Source organism: Manis javanica, chromosome 1 (assembly GCF_040802235.1).
Source record: "Manis javanica isolate MJ-LG chromosome 1, MJ_LKY, whole genome shotgun sequence".
Taxonomy (NCBI): Eukaryota; Metazoa; Chordata; class Mammalia; order Pholidota; family Manidae; genus Manis; species Manis javanica.
Window position 1 is genome coordinate 95486327 of NC_133156.1, and position 21953 is coordinate 95508279.

At 33.8% G+C, this 21953-nt stretch overlaps 1 protein-coding gene across 2 annotated transcripts in view; it reads right to left on the reverse strand.

Annotated features, from left to right (window-relative positions):
• FCHO2 (FCH and mu domain containing endocytic adaptor 2) overlaps positions 1–21953 on the reverse strand; it is a 123841-nt gene that overhangs the window by 56461 nt on the left and 45427 nt on the right. For both annotated transcript variants that reach the window (XM_073235168.1, XM_073235172.1), the window contains exons 7-11: positions 20240–20338; positions 19187–19283; positions 8963–9007; positions 7247–7319; positions 1717–1741 (exon numbers count right to left, since the gene is read on the reverse strand). In XM_073235168.1, the coding sequence (XP_073091269.1) occupies positions 1717–1741; positions 7247–7319; positions 8963–9007; positions 19187–19283; positions 20240–20338 (339 nt within the window). The remainder of the gene's footprint in view (positions 1–1716; positions 1742–7246; positions 7320–8962; positions 9008–19186; positions 19284–20239; positions 20339–21953) is intronic.

The following is a 21953-nucleotide window of genomic DNA, read 5'->3' on the forward strand; positions in this document are numbered from 1 at the left end:
TGTGGAAAGCAGTATGGAGATTCCTCAAAATGCTTAAAATAGACTTACCATTTGACCCAGGAATTCCACTTCCAGGAATTTCCCTAAGAATGCAGCAGCCCAGTTTCAAAAAGACAGAAGCACCCCTATGTTCATCGCAGCAGTATTTACAATAGCCAGGAAATGGAAGCAACCTAAGTGTCCATCAGTAGATGAATGGATAAAGATGTGGCACATATACACAGTGGAATATTATTCAGCCATAAGAAGAAAACAAATCCTACCATTTGCAATAACATGGATGGAGCTAGAGGGTGTTATGCTCAGTCAAATAAGCCAGGCGGAGAGAGACAAGTACCAAATGATTTCACTCATATGTGAAGTATAAGAACAAAGAAAAACTTAAGGAACAAAACAGTAGCAGAATCACAGAACCGAAGAATGGACTAACAGTTACCAAAGGGAAAGGGACTGAGGAGGTTGGGTGGGAAGGGAGGGATAAGGGAGGGTAAAAAGAAAGGGGTCATTACGATTAGCATGTGTAATGTAGGGGGGGGCTCACAGGGAGGGCTGTACAACACAGAGAAGATGAGTAGGGATTCTCCAGCGTCTTACTATGCTGATGGGCAGTGACTGTAATGGGGTTGGTGGGGGGAGGTGGGAGGATTTGGTGGAGGAGCCTAGTAAACATAATGTTTTTGATGTAATTGTAGATTCATGATACAAAAAAAAATGCATGATGAGTACTAAAGTAACTGCCAAATATATCTGCTGACTTTTTCAAGGGTATAACAATCAAGTGGTAAGGTAAATGTTGTAACTCCAAAAACACCCTGTTTGTAATCCTAAAATTCATTAAAAGTGTTTCTTTATTTTCACTGTAAATTTATCAACAAATCATAATTTTCTTATTTCTAAGCTGAAATACGAAAGAAAAATACTAGTTTTACTTTTGTTCAGTAACATCAAACACAATGTTTTACAAAATAAATGCTTCTTTACTTTGGTACACCATTATGCTGTAGAGGACCAAAATGTTTTGGGAATACAAGAAACAAATTACACAAGCAAAAACAATAAGCAAAGGAGACAGACAGCTTGAGTGTACTATACTTATCAACATGGCCAGTGTCTAATGAAAATTTGAAAAATGTGTCTGTCTGCACATTATTTACACCATTTGGTAAATCTACTATCCTATTGTAACCCAAGGGGACTCCATTTGATATCTTTTTAAATTATATATTAGAAATATATTTAAACAAGATATATAAACAAACTTTATTCAAAACAAAACAAAAAAGCACACAAAATATTAACCGTGGTTGTTACTGCTTTTATTTTCTAAAATGACAATCTCTTAAACAAATACATGAACAGATAAAATAGTATTTTAATAGATATAATGAATTAATTAGCGATATCATATTTTAAAATAAAATATGCAGGTTTGAGATCTGGCATGTTTCCAAGAAAAAGCAATATGCTATGGCACCACTCCAGTTTTAAGAGTAAAATGTCCACTTTTTAAAGGTAGGCAGAGCTACCTCCTGTTTAATAGGAGAGCATCTGGCAATCTAAATCAAGAAATGCATCTTACTGTAATTATTAAGTGAATTAAAAAAAATAATTTTAATGATAAGTTTACCATAACCTGGTTCAACCCAAATATGCTGCGTTATTTCCTAATGAAAACAACTAATTTTGATTCTTTGAATCAAAGTAAAATATACTTACAAGTGAATCCGCATCAGGGCATTCCCTATTAAAACAAACGAAATATTAGAAATAGTCAACTATTTGAACTATTTAATAACTACACTATATTAAAAGGGTTGGCTTAACTTTTACTTAACCGTAACTTTTACTTAAACTCTACAACTCTAAAAAATTAGAAAAATCAAATTATGAAGATTAAAATAAACCAAATAATTTTAAAATTCAAAAGACATTCCTATACCCATAATACATGACAAAATACAACACAAATAGCTTACAGGTATTTTAAAAACTACTTTTAAAAGAACTTCTTTTCCATGAATACACATATGAATTATATCAAAGAAGCTGTCAGTTCTACAAGGATTTCTAATGGCTTCTAATTCTTCAGGTAGAGAAGGTTAAAAAAATTTCCCTCTCAGAAGAAAGCTTGGCTTTAACAAGGTCTATATTTATATTTATTGGTAAATTAACATCTTTAAATGAAATTTTTTTTAGACTTTGGTTTCATCTGAAATATTTTCTATAAGCTAGTATACACAGAAGTCAAAACTACTTTTCTCCAAATACGTTAACTGAGTAAACTTCCAGTTGAAACGGCTTTCTAAACTACTATGTAATATAGTTGAGAACTGATATTTATCATTTAACTGATAAGCAAATATCAATTTGGATACAAACTAGCAAAAACTTATTTTAAATATAAAGCTAAAACATAAAGACGACCAACCAAATAAAGAACTAAATATGTAAAATTAAAGACACTGAGGCTGTGAGGAATAAGGTTAAAATTCCTATATACACATTCTAAAACAAAGTCTCAAAAATTAGAGTGCATATTTAAAAGGCATTTGGCTTGAGACAGTTAGTTCATGTAATACCAGAAGCTGCCACCTTAATAAAAGACTGAAAACACAGGCACCAGGTATATTTTGAGAGTCATGAGCAATAATAAAAAGTACTAAGTATGCAAGATAAACAGGTAATCTCTCTCTATCCAAAAGCAAAGCACAAACCAGAAAAATGTACAAACTGAATTTTGTTACAGGAAGACAGGATGAAATAGACTGAAAAAGTGAAAAAAGAGGGAGAGTACTATACTGCTTTTAATCTAAATGGAAACACCAAAGAAATGGGTAAATGCAAACCCCACAGTTCTTTATAGCCACTTAGAAGTCACATAAAATAGCAAATTTGGAAAAACACCTTCCTTATTATTGATAAATGAGGAATTTTTTTTATTAAGGTATCACTGATATACAATCTTATGCTCAGATTTCAAATGAGCGACACTGTGGTTACTACAATCCCCCTATTATCAAGTCCCCACCGTACAATCTATTACAGTCACTGTCCATCAGCATAGTAAGATGCTATAGAGTCATTACTTGTCTTCTCTGTGCTATACTACCTTCCCCATGCCCCCTCTATATTATGTGTGCTAATCATAATGCCCCTTGATCTCTTATCCCCCCCTTCCCACCCACACAGCCCAGTCCTTTCCCAAACTGTTAGTCCACTCCTGGGTTTTGTGAGTCTACTGCTGTTTTGTTCTTCAGTTTTTGCTTTGCTGTTATACTCCATGGATGAGTGAAATCATTTGGTACTTGTCTTTCTCTACCTGGCTTATTTCACTGAGCATTACACCCTCTAGCTCCATCCAGGTTGTTTCAAATGGTAGGATTTGTTTTCTTATTATGGCTGAATAATATTCCATTGCGTGTATGTACCACATCGTCTTTATCCATTCTTCTGCTGCTGGACACTTAGGTTGCTTCCATGTCTTGGCTATTGTAAATAGTGCTGTGATAAACATAGGGGTGCATATGTCTTTTTGAATCTGTGATCTTGTTTTCTTAGGATAAATTCCTAGGAGTGTAATTACTGGATCAAATGGTATTTCTATTTTTAGTTTTTTGAGGAGCCTCCACACTGCTTTCCACAATGGTTGAACTAATTTACATTCCCACCAGCAGTGTAGGACGATTCCCCATCCTCCACATCCTCGTCAGCATTTGTTGTTGTCTTTTGGATGTTGGCCATCCTAACTGGTGTGAGGTTATACCTCGTTGTGGTTTTAATTTGCATTTCCCTGATGGTTAGCAATGTAGAGCATCTTTTCATGTGCCTGTTGGCCATCTGATTTCTCCTTTGGAGAAGTATCTGTTCAGATTCTCTACCCATTTTTTGATTGGGTTACTTGCTTTTTGGTTGTTGAGGTGTGTGAGCTCTTTATATATTTTGGATGTCAACCCTTTACTGGCTGTATCATTTATGAATATATTCGCCCATACTGTAGGATGTCTTTTTGTTCTACTGATGGTGTCCTTTGCTGTACAGAAGGTTTTTAGTTTGATATAGTCCCACTTGTTCATTTTTGCTTGTTTCCCTTGCCCAGGGAGATATGTTCATGAAGAAGTTGCTGATGTTTATATTCAAGAGAGTTTTGCCTATATTTTCTTCTTTGAGTTTTATGGTTTCATGACTTACATTCAGGTCTTTGATCCATTTTGAATTTACTTTTGTGTATGGGGTAGACTGATCCAGTTTCATTCTCTTACATGTAGCTGTCCAGTTTTGCCAGCACCATCTGTTGAAGAGACTGTCATTTCCCCATTGTATGTCCATGGCTCCTTTACCGTATATTAATTGACCATATGTTTGGGTTAATATCTGGACTCTCTATTCTGTTCCACTGGTCTGTGGGTCTGTTCTTGTACCAGTACCAAATTGCCGTGATTACTGTGGCTTTGTAGTAGAGCTTAAAGTTGGGGAGCGAGATCCCCCTACTTTATTCTTCCTTCTCAGGATTGCTTTGACTATTCAGGGTCTTTTGTGGTTCCATATGAATTTTAGAACTATTTGTTCTAGTTTGTTGAAGAATGCTGTTGGTATTTTGATAGAGATTGCATTGAATCTGTAGATTGCTTTAGGCATAAATAGCCATTTTGACAATATTAATGCTCCCTACCCAAGAGCATAGGATGAATTTCCATTTATTGGTGTCCTCTTTAATTTCTCTCGAGAGTGTCTTGTAGTTTTCAGGGTATAGGTCTTCACTTCCTTAGTTAGGTTTATTCCTAGGTATTTTATTCTTTTTGATGCAATTGTGAATGGAACTGTTTTCCTGATTCCTCTTTCTGCCAGTTCATCGTTAGTGTATAGGAGTGCAACAGATTTCTGTGAATTAATTTTGTATCCTGCAACTTTGCTGAATTCTGATATTAGTTCTAGTCATTTTGGAGTGGAGTCTTTAGGGTTTTTTATGTACAATATATCATGTCATCTGCAAACAGTGACAGTTTGACTTCTTCTTTACCAATCTGGATGCCTTTTATTTCTTTGTGTTGTCTGATAGCCAAGGCTAAGACCTCCAGTACTATGTTGAATAAAAGTGGGGAAAGTGGGCATTCTTGTCTTGTTCCTGATCTTAGAGGAAAAGCTTTCAGTTTTTCACTGTTAAGTATGATGTTGGCTGTGGGTTTGTCCTATATGCCCTTTATTATGTTGTGGTACTTGCCCTTTATACCCATTTTGTTGAGAATTTTTATCATAATGGTTACTGAATCTTGTCAAACTCTTTTTCAGTATCTGTAGAGATGATCATGTGATTTTTGTCCTTCAAATGAGGAATATTTTATCAAAAAACCTATGCATACTCTGAGGAAATGGTCCAAGAGAGGCACTGAAATCGTAAATTCAATCCCTCTATAGAATCAAACCAATTAAGATATCAGAACACTTCTACTTCCTTCTTTTTTAAAAGAGAGAGAGTTTAAATATAAAAGTTAAGTGTAAAAGTTCCAAATAGGTCATTCATTCTCTGGCCTTACGCCAGAGTGCGCCAGTCTTCATTGTACATCACTCCTATTTGCCTTCACAGTGCCTGTAATGAGAGCTGCAGATGAAGACCCACCAAGAACAAGCTCTTCAGCAGGACCCCTCTTCCATAACTGCTGGCATTTCAAATGCCTTCAGCTTATCAGAAGCAAGCCAAGAGCCTTTGGCATTTTAAGCAAAGTGAGTTCTAAAATGTTTTCTGCCAAGAAGTGTTGAAAGGTAAAGGTGGTACGGTGGTTTAATCATTGGCTTTCTGCCCTGCTTTTGGTAGAACTATTCCAATATCCTAGCCTAATGACTATATTGGAAAATTACTAATCATGAAAACCTATTTTAAAAGCACAGAATATTCAAAAATATTATATGCTCCCAGAATGAACAGCTATTAAAACTGTATGTCATAAAAAATGTTCATTTAAGGCCATTACTCTTTATAATATCATCAATAACAGAACTGGCTACATTAAAAAAAACTGATTTACAAATCAATTGTTTGGACTTCAATATATGTTTCCAATGTTATAAAACGAGATTATAGACTCCATCCCCTTAACCAAATACCCACTTCATAAATGCTCAAAAAAAAATTTGCAGAAATACAATCTATACATAGAAATCATTTTGTAATTGGTCTTGATTTGTTAACCAAATAAAACTTGGCAGGGGGGGAAGAAACAAACATTTTGAGTGGTAGAAACTCAAGATGATAATACAACTAGGTAGGAGACAAGAACAACCAAAGTAAAAAATGTTCTCTTATACTGAAAACATAAGTAAGTGCCCAGCAAAATAAGTCCTGCAAGAGTTCTGTGATTATGCTAGAGAAGCAAGGATTTTAAGTGAATTTTCAGCCAATATTACTAGGTCAAAATAAAAATCAAGACTTTTGATCAGCATCTCTTCAGTCTAAAAGGGTTGAGTAATTAAAGAAACTAAGCTTCCTTTAATTCCAGTTTATTTCTGGTTAATCAAAGCTCAATGATTCTCAACCCCAGGTATACAATAGTAAATCACATAGGCTGCTTAAAACAATACAAAACAAAAATGATGCTGGGCCTTGTGCCCTGAGAATCTGGTTTAATCAGTCTAAGGTGAGGCCTGGCATGAATATATTTAACTTTCCAGGTAGTTCTAATGTGTAGCCAAGGTAGAAAATTTCACTTAGCTAATACCAGTTGAATCTCTCATATGCTAATTATATGTTTTGTATACTAATTTGTTTTTTCAAAAGGTAAATTGGATTTATACTCCATCCTCCATCTAAAAATGATGACCTAATGTAAATGTGTAAAACATGTTAGGGCTTGTTTTCTCCCCCATTAAACATTTTCCATATATGTATATGTAAGCCTATATGCTTAAGATTTGTCTAGAAGAATTTTTATCAAATGTTGACCATGGGTTTCTTAAGCATTAAGATGCAAAAGAATTTTTAGTTTTCTCTGAACTTTCAACTTTTTTTAAATATGCATGTATGATTTTATAAAATAAGTGTCTTTGATTGCTACTTCAAGACACAAACCTTTCATATTAAAATTTTAAAATACGAAAAGTTAGTACTTTTAACTAAAACCAGAGGAACCAGCAAATGTTTAGAAAAGTTTGTATTTTTCCCATTATTTCCAAAAGAATTTTTTCAAATTTAAACAATGGTTTTATTCTTAATTATCATAATAGAAAGGATTTTTACAATATTTAATATACTTACACAGACTCTGCATCCTTTTCTTTTTTAATTATTCCTGGCAAACCAAAAGTCTTTCTTTTCCTTGGTTTTATACCTTAAAATAAATGTATATTGTTACAGAAACATTAACTGTTCCTGATAAATACATTATAAACTCGAGTATATCTTGTATCTTGATGCATAATTTGTTCATAAACTGATATTAAATTAGGATGAAAGAAATAAAAGAATCAACTGCTAAGCCCTAATATTTAAATCAGAATTATAGTCTGTTTAGACTTCTCTCATGCTAACATAATATAGCCTACTATTCAACAAAGGGTTATAGAACATTTACTTGATCAATGAAATTGTCTTTTTTTCTCCTAAGCCTCCCTTAAATCACCTCAGGCAAAATAAGCATTTGCAGATATCATAAAACTTCAAAGAAAATATATCAGCCATGTGTTATATTTTGCAGGTCAAATCATGTTTGTTGTTTAGAGGGTCCAAAATATAAATGCACTGTTTTAAATAAAAAGATGTAACAGACCCATTAACAATAAAACATGGAAAACTTTTAAATACGGCATTCTTTCACCCATGTTTTCTCTAATATAAACAGTAAGTTGATCTACCATATATGAGGAACAAATATCTTTATTTTGCCTAATATGGCAATTCTTCCTCTTCTTACATGACAAATTTTTTAAGGGTCAGTCATGCTATTGACTGTGGATGGATTCAGCACTTAAAAGTTTAGCTGCTTACCCTTGACAACTAGAGCACAATTAAGCTAACTTCTCACTTTATATACAAGGGAACTCCAGGATATTTTTTGTTTGTTTTTTTAACTCTGTGTTATACAATTAGTAAATACTATAGCCAGCATTACAACCCAGGTGTCTTAGAACAATGTACTTATTTTCATACAAACCTAACTCTCTGACCGTACAGTTGCATAGCATGTTGTAATATTTTAAAAATCAAATACATTTTTATTCTCACAGAGTAGGCATTAATTATTATCCACATTTTACAATAAAAGTGAAATTTTGAAAACTTAAATACTTATGCTCTCAAATAGCTAGCAACTAAGTATATCCCAGAGCTCCTGACTACTCCAATAATAACCTTACAGATGACAGCAAACCATTTTTCCAAATACTTACACAGGTCTTGGAAAAACAGAAAACTGCTTTCAAATTATTTCTAATAGCTCACAAAGTGAGATGCATAAAACATGACAAAAATAGCAGGTATTTCTTGGGTTTCATAGTATGAAAAACATCAATTTAAACAAGAAGGGTTGTGAACCCTTTCTCCAAGTCAAATCATCACCCATTTTTAATGATTGTAATATTAATATTAATGCACAATCTCATTAATTACTGAAATGCTACCCACTATAGAATAAGCATTATACTTTAATGTGTAATGATGAGTTTTATATTTATGACATGAGAATGTTTAAAGATGGATGCCGATGGAGCAAACAATCTCAATGTTTACTTGAAAACAAATACATGTAATATTTAATCATTTAAAATAAATATTCTAACATACTAACATTGCTTTGGGCAAACCTACTGTTTATTTATTAAGTAAAGATTAGTATCTGCAGACCTTCAAACCATATTTAGGTCCTTTACATCACTCCACAGACATGCTGACACCAGTGGATACCAGCCCCGTTTTATTTCTTCAATAAACAGAAGTTATCAGCTAGCTGCCACACATTACAACTAGTCAACTTACCTTCAACTGCACTAGCAGGGTCACATTCTTCAAATTCAATAAGGCCTAAAAAAATACATACATATGAACAAACTGCTAGTTTAAAAAAAAGGCTGGTAGGAAATAATCAGATCAGATTCTATTACATCTTTTTAGTTGTTCTGAAATGTGTTCTATTACATCTTTTTAATTGTTCTGAAATGTGTTTCAGTGTTATCTGATAATATTAATTAAAATATCAGCAGTAATTTTAAAAATCAAGTAACTGAAAAAATTGAGACTACTCACATATTATTATGATCACAATTTACTGAAAACCTGTTATAAATAAAACCACAGAACTGGAAGAACAGAGACCTAACATGCAGTTTCTACATTCAAGAGGCGTGTGGTATATAGTTACAAGAAAACAAGAATAGTAGTAAGAGGCAGCTGCTGAGTCCTTCCTTGGTTGTGCTCATGGGAAGGGCAGGGAGACCAAGACAGTAAATACTACTAGAACATAAGCTTGGGGACTTGTCTGTCTTGTTCACCACTGTGAACTGGCAAACAATATGTCTTCAATGGGTATCTGCTGAAAAAATTAATGAATTACATACTAGCTAAATGGTGATGCTGGGATTATAACCCAGATTATCTAACTGTATAGTAGGTCAAGTAATTTGAACTCTAGTTTGTAGGCAATGGAAAAGTTTCTCACCTTCTCATGTGAGAAGGTGTTACACACACACCCTGCAAAGTGGTCTTACAGGAAAATTAATTTAGCACTAGTATGACAAATAGACTGGCATGAGGGACAGAGAGGAAGAAGATGATAAAACAGAAATCATTTGCTGTGGAGTATAAGAACAAAGAAAAAACTGAAGGAACAGAACCCAAGAATGGACTAACAGTTACCAAAGGGAAAGGGATTTGGGAGGATTGGTGGGAAGGGAGCGATAAGGGCGGAAAAGGGGGCATTACAATTAGTACATATAATGTAGGGGGGTGGGACACAGGGTAGGCAGTATAACACAGAGAAGACAAGTAGTGATTCTATAGCATCTTACTATGCTGATGGACAGTGACTATAATGGGGTATGTGGGGGGGACTTGTTAATGGGGGGAATCTAGTAACCATAATGTTGTTCATGTAATTGTACATTAATGATAGCAAAATAAAAAATAAAAACAAAAAAACAGAAATCATTTGGAAAACAATTAAAACAGTCCACAAGTGGCAGGCCTGCTGAGACTAGCATTAAATACTATAAAATATGGAATATTTCATATATGTGAGATAGCAAATTGTTTGGATAGTAAAGCAGCACAAGCACAAATTACTCTCTTGAAATAGCCTCACAGCTAAATATCAGACTAAAAAATTATCTTCCATTCAATTGTCAGTTTAGCCCTGTTTTATAATATGTAAATTTATGCAAGTCTAGAATTTTTATAAAATAACTTTTAATTTGTTAATGGTAATTGGTACAATCTGCTAAATCAAGAAATTTAAAAACTAAGGAGTGGATAATACAGTATTTCATTATTGATTCTTCAGAGACATTAAGCTTAACTGTAGTTATATGCTCATCAGTGATGAGTTCTCACTGATCTTTTATTATGAAAGAAAACTACTTATTAGCAAGAACGATTTTTCTACAATTAGGAGCATCTAAAATACTGACTAATTTGTCCCTCTTCTTAATCCCAAACCTAAGATTTACTTCTTCAGTTCTAGTTTCTATTTAAATAGAGTAGATGAACATTTAGTATATAAGCAGAGTTACTAAGTCAGAAAAGTGAGGTGATAAGGTCCTAATCAATTAATTAGCAATACCTTCCTTACTACAGCATTATTATGATATATATCATATGACTAAAGCAAAAATACATTCCCTACTTCCACCAAAAAAAAAAGCCTTAGTCAGAAAATGCCCCAGTTGAGAAGAACTTCAAGTCCACTCTGCAAATCTGGAAGCTAGGAATTCATTAAACAAAAGGATAATGAGCTTGTTCCTAGAATCCTTTAGATGCCTACATTAACAGTTTGCAAAAAGATGAGAACTGAGAGATCAATTAAGGTAAAGAATTTTAGTATGTACATCTGATAATTAGCAACTTTTACTCGGCTAAAAATTATGAATAAAAAAATCTCTACCTAAATTACCAACATCTTATTATGTATTAGCTTTACCATTTAATAAAGCTTGAAAGAATATAACCACTTATCAAATAAATCTAAGAAAGATTTTACCAAAAAAGGCAACCAGAAGTGTGGTTAATCAAACTAATTGGTGCCCAGTAACTATTTACAGAAGCTCTAATACTCAGACTATGAGTTCATTCTAGAGGGAAAAAACAAAACATCTGTGACAAACTTCATTACTTAGAACTATTTAAAAGTATAGTATCTAGAAAGACTTTAATAATATTACCTTAGCAAAATGGTATCTATTCTTTTAAGATCTTTGGATGCCTTTGCATGTGTGAAAATAGTAAAGGCATCCCCCTTAACTGTATAAAAAGCACTCTCTCATACAGATTTCTATGTTTTTTCTCAAAACTCTTTTTCCTATACCAGACATACCTTGAATACTTTTCTCTTTATCTTTCCTAAACATCATCTTAAAATCCATTTAATGAGGAAATGTCCAATAAACTATTCAAAACAACAAGCACTTAATAGAAGATCAAATCCTTTCTAACTGTAAAATACATATTAAAAATTTTAAACTGAGTACCATCCACACTTTAGCTTTTCCATTAAAGACAGAAATATTAACATTTTTGAGTATAATAAAATTAAATACAACCTTTTTTAAAAAATCACACATGAAAAAGATAGTCTTTTTCCAGTGGCACACTCTCCACATGTTGCTTCACATGGCAAAGCTTTGCATGCCTGGCTCAGGGCCAGCTGACAGCTCAGCGGGATATCAACGCAAATTCTAACCCCCTTTACAGGCATGTCACTTCTGAACTATTTCACAAGGAGAAAGTTTATTCAGCATCTACCTCAAATACAGTCTACTGCCCATTATTCTGCTATTTAATCATTAAGACAAGTAACTTTTTTTGACAGTACCAAATTAGAGAGTCAGAAAGAATAGTTTGCTACAACTGGAATTTCAACTGTTTTAGGCTCAATTAATTCTGTTGTCAAAATAAATAACTGCTCTTAGCACTTAAGATTTTATGCTGGGCCACAAGGGCAATTTAGTTTGTACAAAGCAAGTAAGACCATTTTGGCTCTGTCTCCTGCTGCTCTTTTATACATTATCTAAAAATGCTATCATGAGTTCAATTAAAGGCAGAAGAAATTAAAGGCAGACTTTCAAGAAGTCAACAATCTAAAGCAAAACAATTCTTACATATGATGCTTTAAATACCAGGTAGGAATAAACTGTTGCTACCAACAAAAAAAAAAGGAGAGGGAGGGAGGGAGGGAGGGAGAGAGAGAGAGAGAGAGAGAGAGAGAGAGAGAGAGAGAGAGAGAAAAGAGAGAGAGAAGAGGGAGGGAGGGAAGGAGGGAAGGAGAGAGAAAGGAAGGAAGGAAGGAAAAAGTCAACAACTGGAAGAATTCACCCAAATCTAAATCTAATTGGGATCAAAACTTTAAAGAAATGTTACAAGAGAAAAGACAATTTATTTAACAGTAATCTTGAATCACAAATATTTTATGAAATAAGGATTTTTTAAAATGTAAAACATTTAATTAACAGTTCCCATTGTTTAGAATCAATTCTAAATCCCAGACCTCCAACAGGGCAAATTTGTGACTAGTCTAGTTAAGAATTGGCCTCAAAACTCACAGTAAGTCTGAGCTGGGTTACCCAAATCAAGCATGTTTCTGCGTATGCCTAGCTAAAACCATAGAATGCTTAGTTCTAATTAGAAGCCAATGTAAAATATACAAACATGACCAGACCTCAAAGTCTAATAAAAAGAAGATAATGAAGGGGTCAGGGAGAGAGAAAGGAGGGAAGCGAAGAGAAGGAGACGGGGGGAGGAGAAGAAAGAGAGAGGGGAAAGGAAGAAGATGTGACTCCTAACAATGGGAATTAATGCCTGCATTTCAAACTTGCTCCTGGGCCTGTAGAGCACAACATAGCCACAATCCTACGTGCCAGGGATGAAGAACTAGGCAGATTAACATGAAAACGAGCATCAAACTCCAGCTTGTAGTGATTTGCAAAAGGCATGGAGGCTCAAGTTCTGGTTTTGCTCATTTACTCCTGGCTTACTTTGAACTAGTTACTTACTCTTTTTGAACCTAAGTCACGTCATTTTTACAAATGATGCGGGATACAACCTTTTGCCACATTTGCTTTCTTTTTCTCTCTCTAGACATACCTATACACACAGTTTTTTCTTTTTTTGCTTGCTAAATAATTTGAAAGGAGGTTGCAACATCAATGCCCCTTCACTTCAGGAGTATTTATTTCAATAAAGGGTTTGTAGAAAGAACTCCCTCAATCCAGCAGTTCCAAATCCCAACTCCAAGTAGAATCTCCTAGTGCATCAGAAATCACGTGGAGGGCTAGTCAAGCTACAAATTAATGGGCCCCACTCCCAGAGTGTCCTATTCAGAAGGTCTGGGTTAGTGCTCAGGAACTTGCATTTTTAAAAAATTTCCAAGTGACACAATGGTCCTGGAAGCACATTTTGAGAACCTCACTCCTAGGGGCCATTGTCCCTAGGTTCATTGTCGGATATCCAGTAAGTCTAGACAGTACTTCTCCAATTTCACTGGGCATACAAACTGCCTGGTGATCTTATTATAATGCAGAATATGATTCAGTAGGCCTAAGGTAGGTTTTGAGATCCTACATTCACAACAAGCATCCAGTGATATAATGCTACAGGTTCTCAACAATGGCTGCACATTAGAATCAGATGAAGAGTTGTAAAATATAGTCGTACCAAGGATCTACCCTAGACCAGTGAAATCATAATTTCAGGGATAGCATACTGTTTGTACAATTAAAAAAAGAAAGGAATTAAAAGGAAAGGGGAAAAAATTTCTACAAATGATTCTCACATGTATTGGGAAGACTTAAGAACCAGTGATGTGGCAAACTTAGGAACCACAGTCTTAAATGAAAGGAAGAGGTTTTTAACCATGGCATTTCTGTCACTATAAAACCTTCCAAATTCTCATCTAGCTCTCCAAAAATGTAATCTTAGCATGAAATATAATCTCTTCCTACATCCAAAATCCAAAACTGACTGAGTCATGTTTTCACCCTTTGTAATCCCGATAAAATCTTTGGTAATTATACCCAAGATCCCTATAAATCTCTTTTCTGGGAACTTCCCCTTCTCCACAAGTGGTGCAGGAGCCTTGTTTATACTGCATCACCTATTAAGAACTCAATGGACAAGAAAGATTACCTGCCCAAGATTACCTGGACCAGATTTTCTCTCAGAAATTTGGAATGGAGCAAAAACCTGGGTTAATTCCGAGCTGTGGTAATTAAGGAACAAGAAAAACTAGAAAATTAAGGAACAAGTAAAAATACCTAGAAATTACTGTTAAGGTCACCCAATGGTCATGTGCCTGGAAAAGGAAAGCAAGCCATTTAGTAAAGAAAAAAAATAATAAAGCAGTAGAAACACAGAGATTGAATGAAGGGAAAAGGATACCTAGCTGTTCCCACAAGTTTGGGTTTCCTTCAGCAGCCTGGCTAAATTCCTGATTTTGTATACTTTGGGATACCTCAGTATATTTGCAATAAATTTCAAGTTCAAATTAGTGTGAGTTATCTTCTTTTACATACTGCAAAAAGAACTAACTCTCTTGCTATTGTTATGCACATGTAAAAACTGTACTCTGTTTACTTTACTTTTTTACTTCAGTTTATTGCCAGTGCTTGTATATTTAATATTTTTAGTGGCTACTTTAAATTAATGAACTAAACTTTCCTTAAATAAGTCCTGCTCAAAACAGCTTAATCATTATTGGAAATCCTCAAACAGAAACTATAAACTTTTATTACCATATAATGAAAATAGATAAGCTTCTTAACACAATCTCTCATTTAAACATTTTATACACTGGCTTAACATTTTTAAGTTACTTATCCTTTTGTTTCTTATAAATGGATATTTGCTTAATGTTATGAATTATAAAACAGCATAGAGTAAAATTAGCAGAAGGACTATAAAACAGGAAACTTTACAAATGGATTTTAACCTCCTTGGGAAAGTAAAATACATGAGAATGGGTAGGAATACTAAAATAATGTCAGCAGAACATGAAGATACTCAAAATTAGAAAACACCTGTTTTTCATGATCTTTCCAACCAGTTGGTTTGATATCCAGAGCATCCACTTACAATGACTCAAATTCCAGAAGAGCCAAGGTAGTACTACAGTTAAAAAGTAATGACAAGAACAGTACAGAGGTTCCTCAAAAATTTAAAAATAGAACTATCATATGATCCAGCAATTCCACTTCTGGGTATTCATCTGAAGGAAACAAAATCACCACCTTGAAAAGATACCTGTACCCCCATGTTCACTGCAGCTTTACTTACAATAACCAACACAGGGAGACAACTAAGGGTCCACTGAGAGATAAATGGATGAAATACTGTGTGTATATGTACAATGGAATATTATTCAGCCATAAAACAAGAAGGAAATCCTGCCATTTGTGACATGGATGGATTGAGGGCATTATGCTAGGTGAAGTAAGTCAGAGAAAGACAAATACTGCATGATCTCACTTACATGTGGAATCTTTAAAAAAAAAAAAAGAAATGAAAACTCATAGAACAGACTGGCATTGCCAGAGGTGGGAGATGGGGGTTAGTGGGGGCATGTAAAATGATCAAAGGTACAAACTTCCAGTTAAAAGATACAGATAAGTCCTGGAGATGTAATATACAGCATGGTGACTATCATTAATAATACTGTTGTAATGTATGAAATCTACTAAAAAAGTAGTTCTTAGAAGTTCTTATCAATGAAAAACAAAGTACCAATGTGTGGGGACAGATGTTAAGTAATCACTTTGCAATATAAATATATATCAAATTATTATTTTGTACACCTAAAACTAATACCAGGTTACATGCCAACTATCTCTCAATTTAAAAAAAGTAATGGCAAAAAAATGTCAGTATATCTAAGTATTATAAAATAGTCATAATGAATAGGAAAATTTTTTAATGCTTTAAAAGTGTTTCTTAACTGACCAAAGAAAAAATGGTCATTTTCAGTGTAGGGAAAATAGGTTAATTTTTAAGCATAAAAATTTTTTAAGAACAGGGCGTTTTCTTTTTACTATGTGTATCCCATAGGACTAAAACTAGTTTAGGAAGGAACTCATCCACTAGAGGGGGCTCTTACAAAGCAGGAGAAATAAAATGTTACTAGCAATCAGTAGTATACGCAGTTGAAGGTTAGAATACATCTTACAAAACAAAATCCTTTAACTACATGAATTCCATACAATCACATGCAAAATATTCTGAGTATTTTATTTTACTAAAAAACACAACATTTTCATCATTTCAATGGGCCCCCATTTTCATTTGATCAGGTATCCATAAACTGAATATATATGAAAGAGCTGTAATTCATCACCTAAAACAAGTCAACTAGAGAATACTTATCCCTTCCACTCCACCCCACCCGACTCTTTTTCTTTTTTTTAGTTTTAGAACCACTTCTTTTTTAAAGTCATCACATATATACACAATGTCAACAAGTCATCCAGAACCAATCACGTAATTCTGAGTTTAGTGATTCTAGGAAAGCCCATGTCTACCATACCTGGCCTCCCTGTTACCTCTTGCTATCTAGTTACAGGAATCTTCCATGTCTTAATATAGCTTAAGGCCAGTAAATTAACATTTATAAAGAAGCAATATCCAATAGTCAGGAATGTATCAATTTTTGAAAAAGACATTTTTAAAGCACTCAGTGTTGTATTATTAGCTCATGTAAACCTGAGGCAGGTGCTAGTATTATCCCTACTTTACAGATGAAAGCATTGAGGGTTAAAGGTCTCACTGCTCGCAAAGAATACACCACAAAATACAGGTTAAGTATTGTGCTATATACCACAGACAAGAAAACCACTGAAATGTTTACTGAGATAATTGTAGATTTACACACAGTTGCTAAAAACAAAGATTCTTTGTACACTTTGCTTGGCTTCCTACAATGACAGCACTTTCAAAATTACAATACAATGTCACAAACAGGATACTGATAATGATAAAATCTACCACTCATTCAAATTGCCATGTAAGGCATTTTTAACCAGCCAATACACCTTTGTTTTTTATTCTATCAACACTTCTAAACACTCTCTAAAAATTATTTGTTCCCCAATGTTTTTTACCTCTCCTAACTGGTCTTTGCTTATAATTTAATCTCTTTACAATTTTAAGGTTTCATGCTCTTCTGTAGTTACATTATCTCAAGAGCTTCATTTTCTCTATATGTAAACTTACTTAGTTCTATTCTAATTTCTCCAAAGCATGGGCCTTGGGGTCAAGAATCCTGGCATTTAATCCTAGCTCTGCCATGTATCAGCTTAGACAAATCATTTACCCTCTCACCATTTCCCTCTTCTGTAAGATGAGACTAATAGTACCTCCTTACAGAGCTGCTGAAGAGCAAAGTCTGCCTGCAAAGTAGTTGGCACAGCACAGGGCACAAAGTAAGTGGCTCACTAACTTTAACCACAATTACTTACTATTTCCTCACCAAGACTCTTCTAATAGCAAATCCATCCACTCCAACTTCCTTAACATCTTTAAGTTACCATTATATGCCCATTGTTCATTCATTCAACAAAATGTACTGTCTACACTTAAGCTAAACAGATTAATCAAACACAGAACTTTTCTTTACAAGTGCAGAATTATTTTAAATTCAAGGTAAAGAACAACAATGAAAAAAAAGCATATTTAAAATTCTTTAGCACTTTTGATGAAGGAAGTTAACACATGACCTGGCTGTTTTAAGAGTTTATCCATTCAACAAATAGATGGGAAGACCTGAGATATTTCCTAGACAAGGACATAAGATCAACTAAGGTACCAAGGAAAAAAAGGGAGGCATATACAGGAAAGAGCAAGCAGTTCAGTTGGCTGCAGTGAAGGGTACCAAAAAAGGAAAAATGGAAATTAAGACTAAAGGACTGGTCAAGGCCAGATCCTGAAAGGCTCTGAATCCAAGTGAAGTATGATTCCATTTTGTCTATAATGAAAAGTCAAAGATTTATGAGTAGTGCAATTATAAGTTCACAATTATACAAAGTATAAATGTGCTATAATATGTAAAATGGATTACAGAAGAAATCTTTACTATGTCCATATTTAGAAACCTGTTACTGCAATTAATAGGTAGGAAGAGAGCATGAAAAGAAGGTCTAAGAGGAAAAATACATATATAACTGAATCAAAACAATTTGAGACTTATTAAAATGTGGGAAGAAAAAGGAAATGAAGATGATAATACGTTTCAAGCCTTAGTTCTGTGTATTGCACTGAAGAAAAATGATCCACGCTTCTCTACATCATTTTTCTGAATTCCAAACCATATTTTAACTTCTTTACTGGACTGAAGTATTTTTACCTATGGAGTGAAATAAGTATCTTGCAAGAACATAGTATAGAAACTCTGTCAGAGAGTCAAGGAACCTGGTAGACTAGAAGCAGACTGGACAGGGGGAGGGAATGGGCTACTTTTTACATCTGATATACCATAACATGCTCATAAAAAGTGGGATGCAGGATACCAATAATTAGTTGCTCAAGAAAGAAGAACCCAGATTACTGTATTCATTTGTTCACTGCTGTATTCCCAGTGTCTAAAACAATGTCTGGCATACTGTTAGCACTCGATAACTTTACTTGTTGAATACATATTGAATGAGAAAAGAAAAAAGTGATTAAATTTTAAGAAAGGTTCTTGGCCTCAATGCTCGGAGGGTTCAATATTCTCTCCCACTCTTTTTCTTATTAAAATGACCTGTTGCTAACTGTATTTTCAAAAATATAAACTCTAATCATTAATTTAGCAAAGGTTATAATAACCATTTTAAGTACTTTACATTATTAACCATTAAAGGTCCAAAGAAAAATCTTAATTTAACATATCATGAGAAACAAAGAAAATGATATCTGAGATTTTTAGGAATCTCCCAAGCTCCAAAATTTGCAATTTTGGAATTTAAAAACAAACACATTTGTTGTTACATGGGAAATTTAATACATTTCCTTGCAGATTTAACATCTTACCAGGTCTTTCCTTCCCAGTGCCTTTTGACTCAGCAAATTTTTGTATCAAGCTTTCAACTGTGGTGTTAGCCATGTTATTTATAAATTCTTCATGGACCTATTCAAATGAGATAAAGATATTTTGTTTTTCCATAAAATCTTACTGTATTTCCGACACAACTTCACAAAGCAATTAAAATTTATTACATTTAAATATGTATTTTTGACCCAGGAACTTTGAGAACTTTCATTTACCCTTAGCACTGCTGTTACCTAACTTACAGTGTTAACAGATCTGTGGGTACCAACCACTGTTTGCATGAACCCCTTAAGATTGGTCTCATGGCCTTAGAAGTAAAGGCAGTTTCCTTACTTAGAATGTTTTAGAGACATAATTCTTATGATAAATAAACCTTATTAGACAACAAAAACAGTTTAACATCTTTAATAATAAAGAATAACGTACTTCATCTTTCTCTTCTGTAACTCTATGCATCCCAAACTGTCATCATTAAATCACTTTTGTATTTTTGATAAGTTCCTAAGCACAAGTTCTACAACTTACTGAAGGTGCTATTCTAAAGTTCAAAATAGTAAGACTTCACAAAACATATTTAAAAAGTGGTAACTTCAGACTTTTAATGTAAAGAGGACTAAGCACAGTTAATTTTTTTTTATTAAGGTATCACTGATATACAATCCTATGAAGGTTTTACATGCACAACATTGTGGTTACTACATTCACCCATATTATCAAGTCCCCCCCTCACACCCCACTGTAGTCACTGTCCATCAGCATAGTAAGATGTTACAGAATCACTACTTGTCTCCTCTGTTCTATACTGCCTTCCCCATGACCTCCCTACATTATGTAAGCACAGTTAATTTAAAAAATTAATTTGAATTATCATTCTTGGTGGACAATCAAAAATCCAGTTTTTTTATATTTAATATATGTAAGTACATATTCTTTAACTGAAATAACTCAGTATCATATTATGTGCTTTGAATTTTTAAAGAGTCACAAATGAATATAAAATTTTCATGAACCAGTTCAAAAAAGTAAAAACTTACTTGGCCTATTTGCAAATGGATTTCCTTTATGGCATTTGACAAGGATTCTATAATTTCCTTTATGTGAATAAGGTGAGCTTCTTCAATATCTTGAAATTTCTGCATAGCAAATATAAAAAGCTATGTATACACAAAAAAATACACTCACGTATGTTCCGAAATCAAAAGACCTTTTAGAAGTAATCTCAATACAGTTATCCAAATTTAGCATGTTACCATTACTACTTTAACATAAAACAATGCTTTAGACAAATGGGTCTAGTAAACATACTGAAATATAGCACTGAGATAAGTTACCTTTTATTATGTCATTTCAGAGGCATATGTGAACTTTTTCAGAGTGTGAAGATAACACAAATTACAATCTAGAACCATGGTCAGAAAATCAGAAGACCCAAAAGAGAACAGTGTCACAAAAACCAAGGGAGAAGTTCTTTAAAAGCTGAAAAACAGCTGGAGGGCAAAAACTAAAATTTACTTCTGAAGACTTTACAATCTAGACTCAAAATGTTTTTCTAATCCTTGAAATTTTAACATATAGTCCTCAAAAGAGGTAATTGTGGTCAAAAAAATTTGGGAAAGTTTGTAGACTCTATCTCAGCAGTTCTTAACTGAAGGTGGGAATGTATCAGATCACCTAGCAAATGTTTTCAAACTATGAAACACATGACCCTCCACTACTACCTGGTAATGGGGGTGGAAAGAGATGAGAATGTTGTTTGGAAAAAATTCCCAGATTATTCTGATATTTATTCCTCAGCAAGAAAATCACTGCTAGGACTGGCTTCACAATAAGCCTATGAAAAGACCCTGAAAAATACTGAAATACCAAAATTTGTTTCATTCTGCTTAACCCAGTGTTTTCCAGATAAGCCTATGAAAAGACCCTGAAAAATACTGAAATACCAAAATTTGTTTCATTCTGCTTAACCCAGTGTTTTCCAGATTTCTTTGACCACACAACCCCTTTTGTTTTTCTTCTTTTCTGAATATCTATTAATATCTCACAGAACAGTAACAGTCCTAAAAACAGGATTTAGGAAATGCTGAACTAGCTATTTTCAAACAAAATACATTTGTCATTTCCAATGCACAAACCTAATTACTGGTTTTTTGCCAAATTAAATCAGTTCTAAGGAATACGCCTAAATGCCTTGTTATTTTTCTCTGGCTAGTTTATCAAATTAAATTCCTTCACCCCGTATTTCTTCAGCACTGAGCTACACCATCAGAAATCACTAAGCGAAATGGTCATATCCATATTTGTGTAAAGGATCCAAACTCTAAAAAAATCACTATTGCTGAAATTACAGTTTTGGCAGTAATGGAACAACAGACCAAAAACTTACATCAGTTTTATTCATGAGGAATGGCAGAGTTAAAACAGAGTGCTTGACCTGATTTACTTTGACTAAGTCAATGAGAAAACCAATACTACATGATTCTGAGTTGCTCTTAAGAGCTGAGGAATATTCAGCAGGATTATGATTCTATTTCATGTTCATATTACAAATTTCCCTCAGCTTAAATTTCTGCAATTTTATGAACAAGATTATTTTCTCATAGACAGGTAGACCCAACTCCAGGAATGACTTGGTTGAACAGTCACTTATTTCATATGTATAAACCCTAATTCCAAGAAAATTATGTCTTCTCATTCTCTTTGAAGCAGCTATGCTAATTAAGGCATATCCTTAATTATTTAGAAATATCT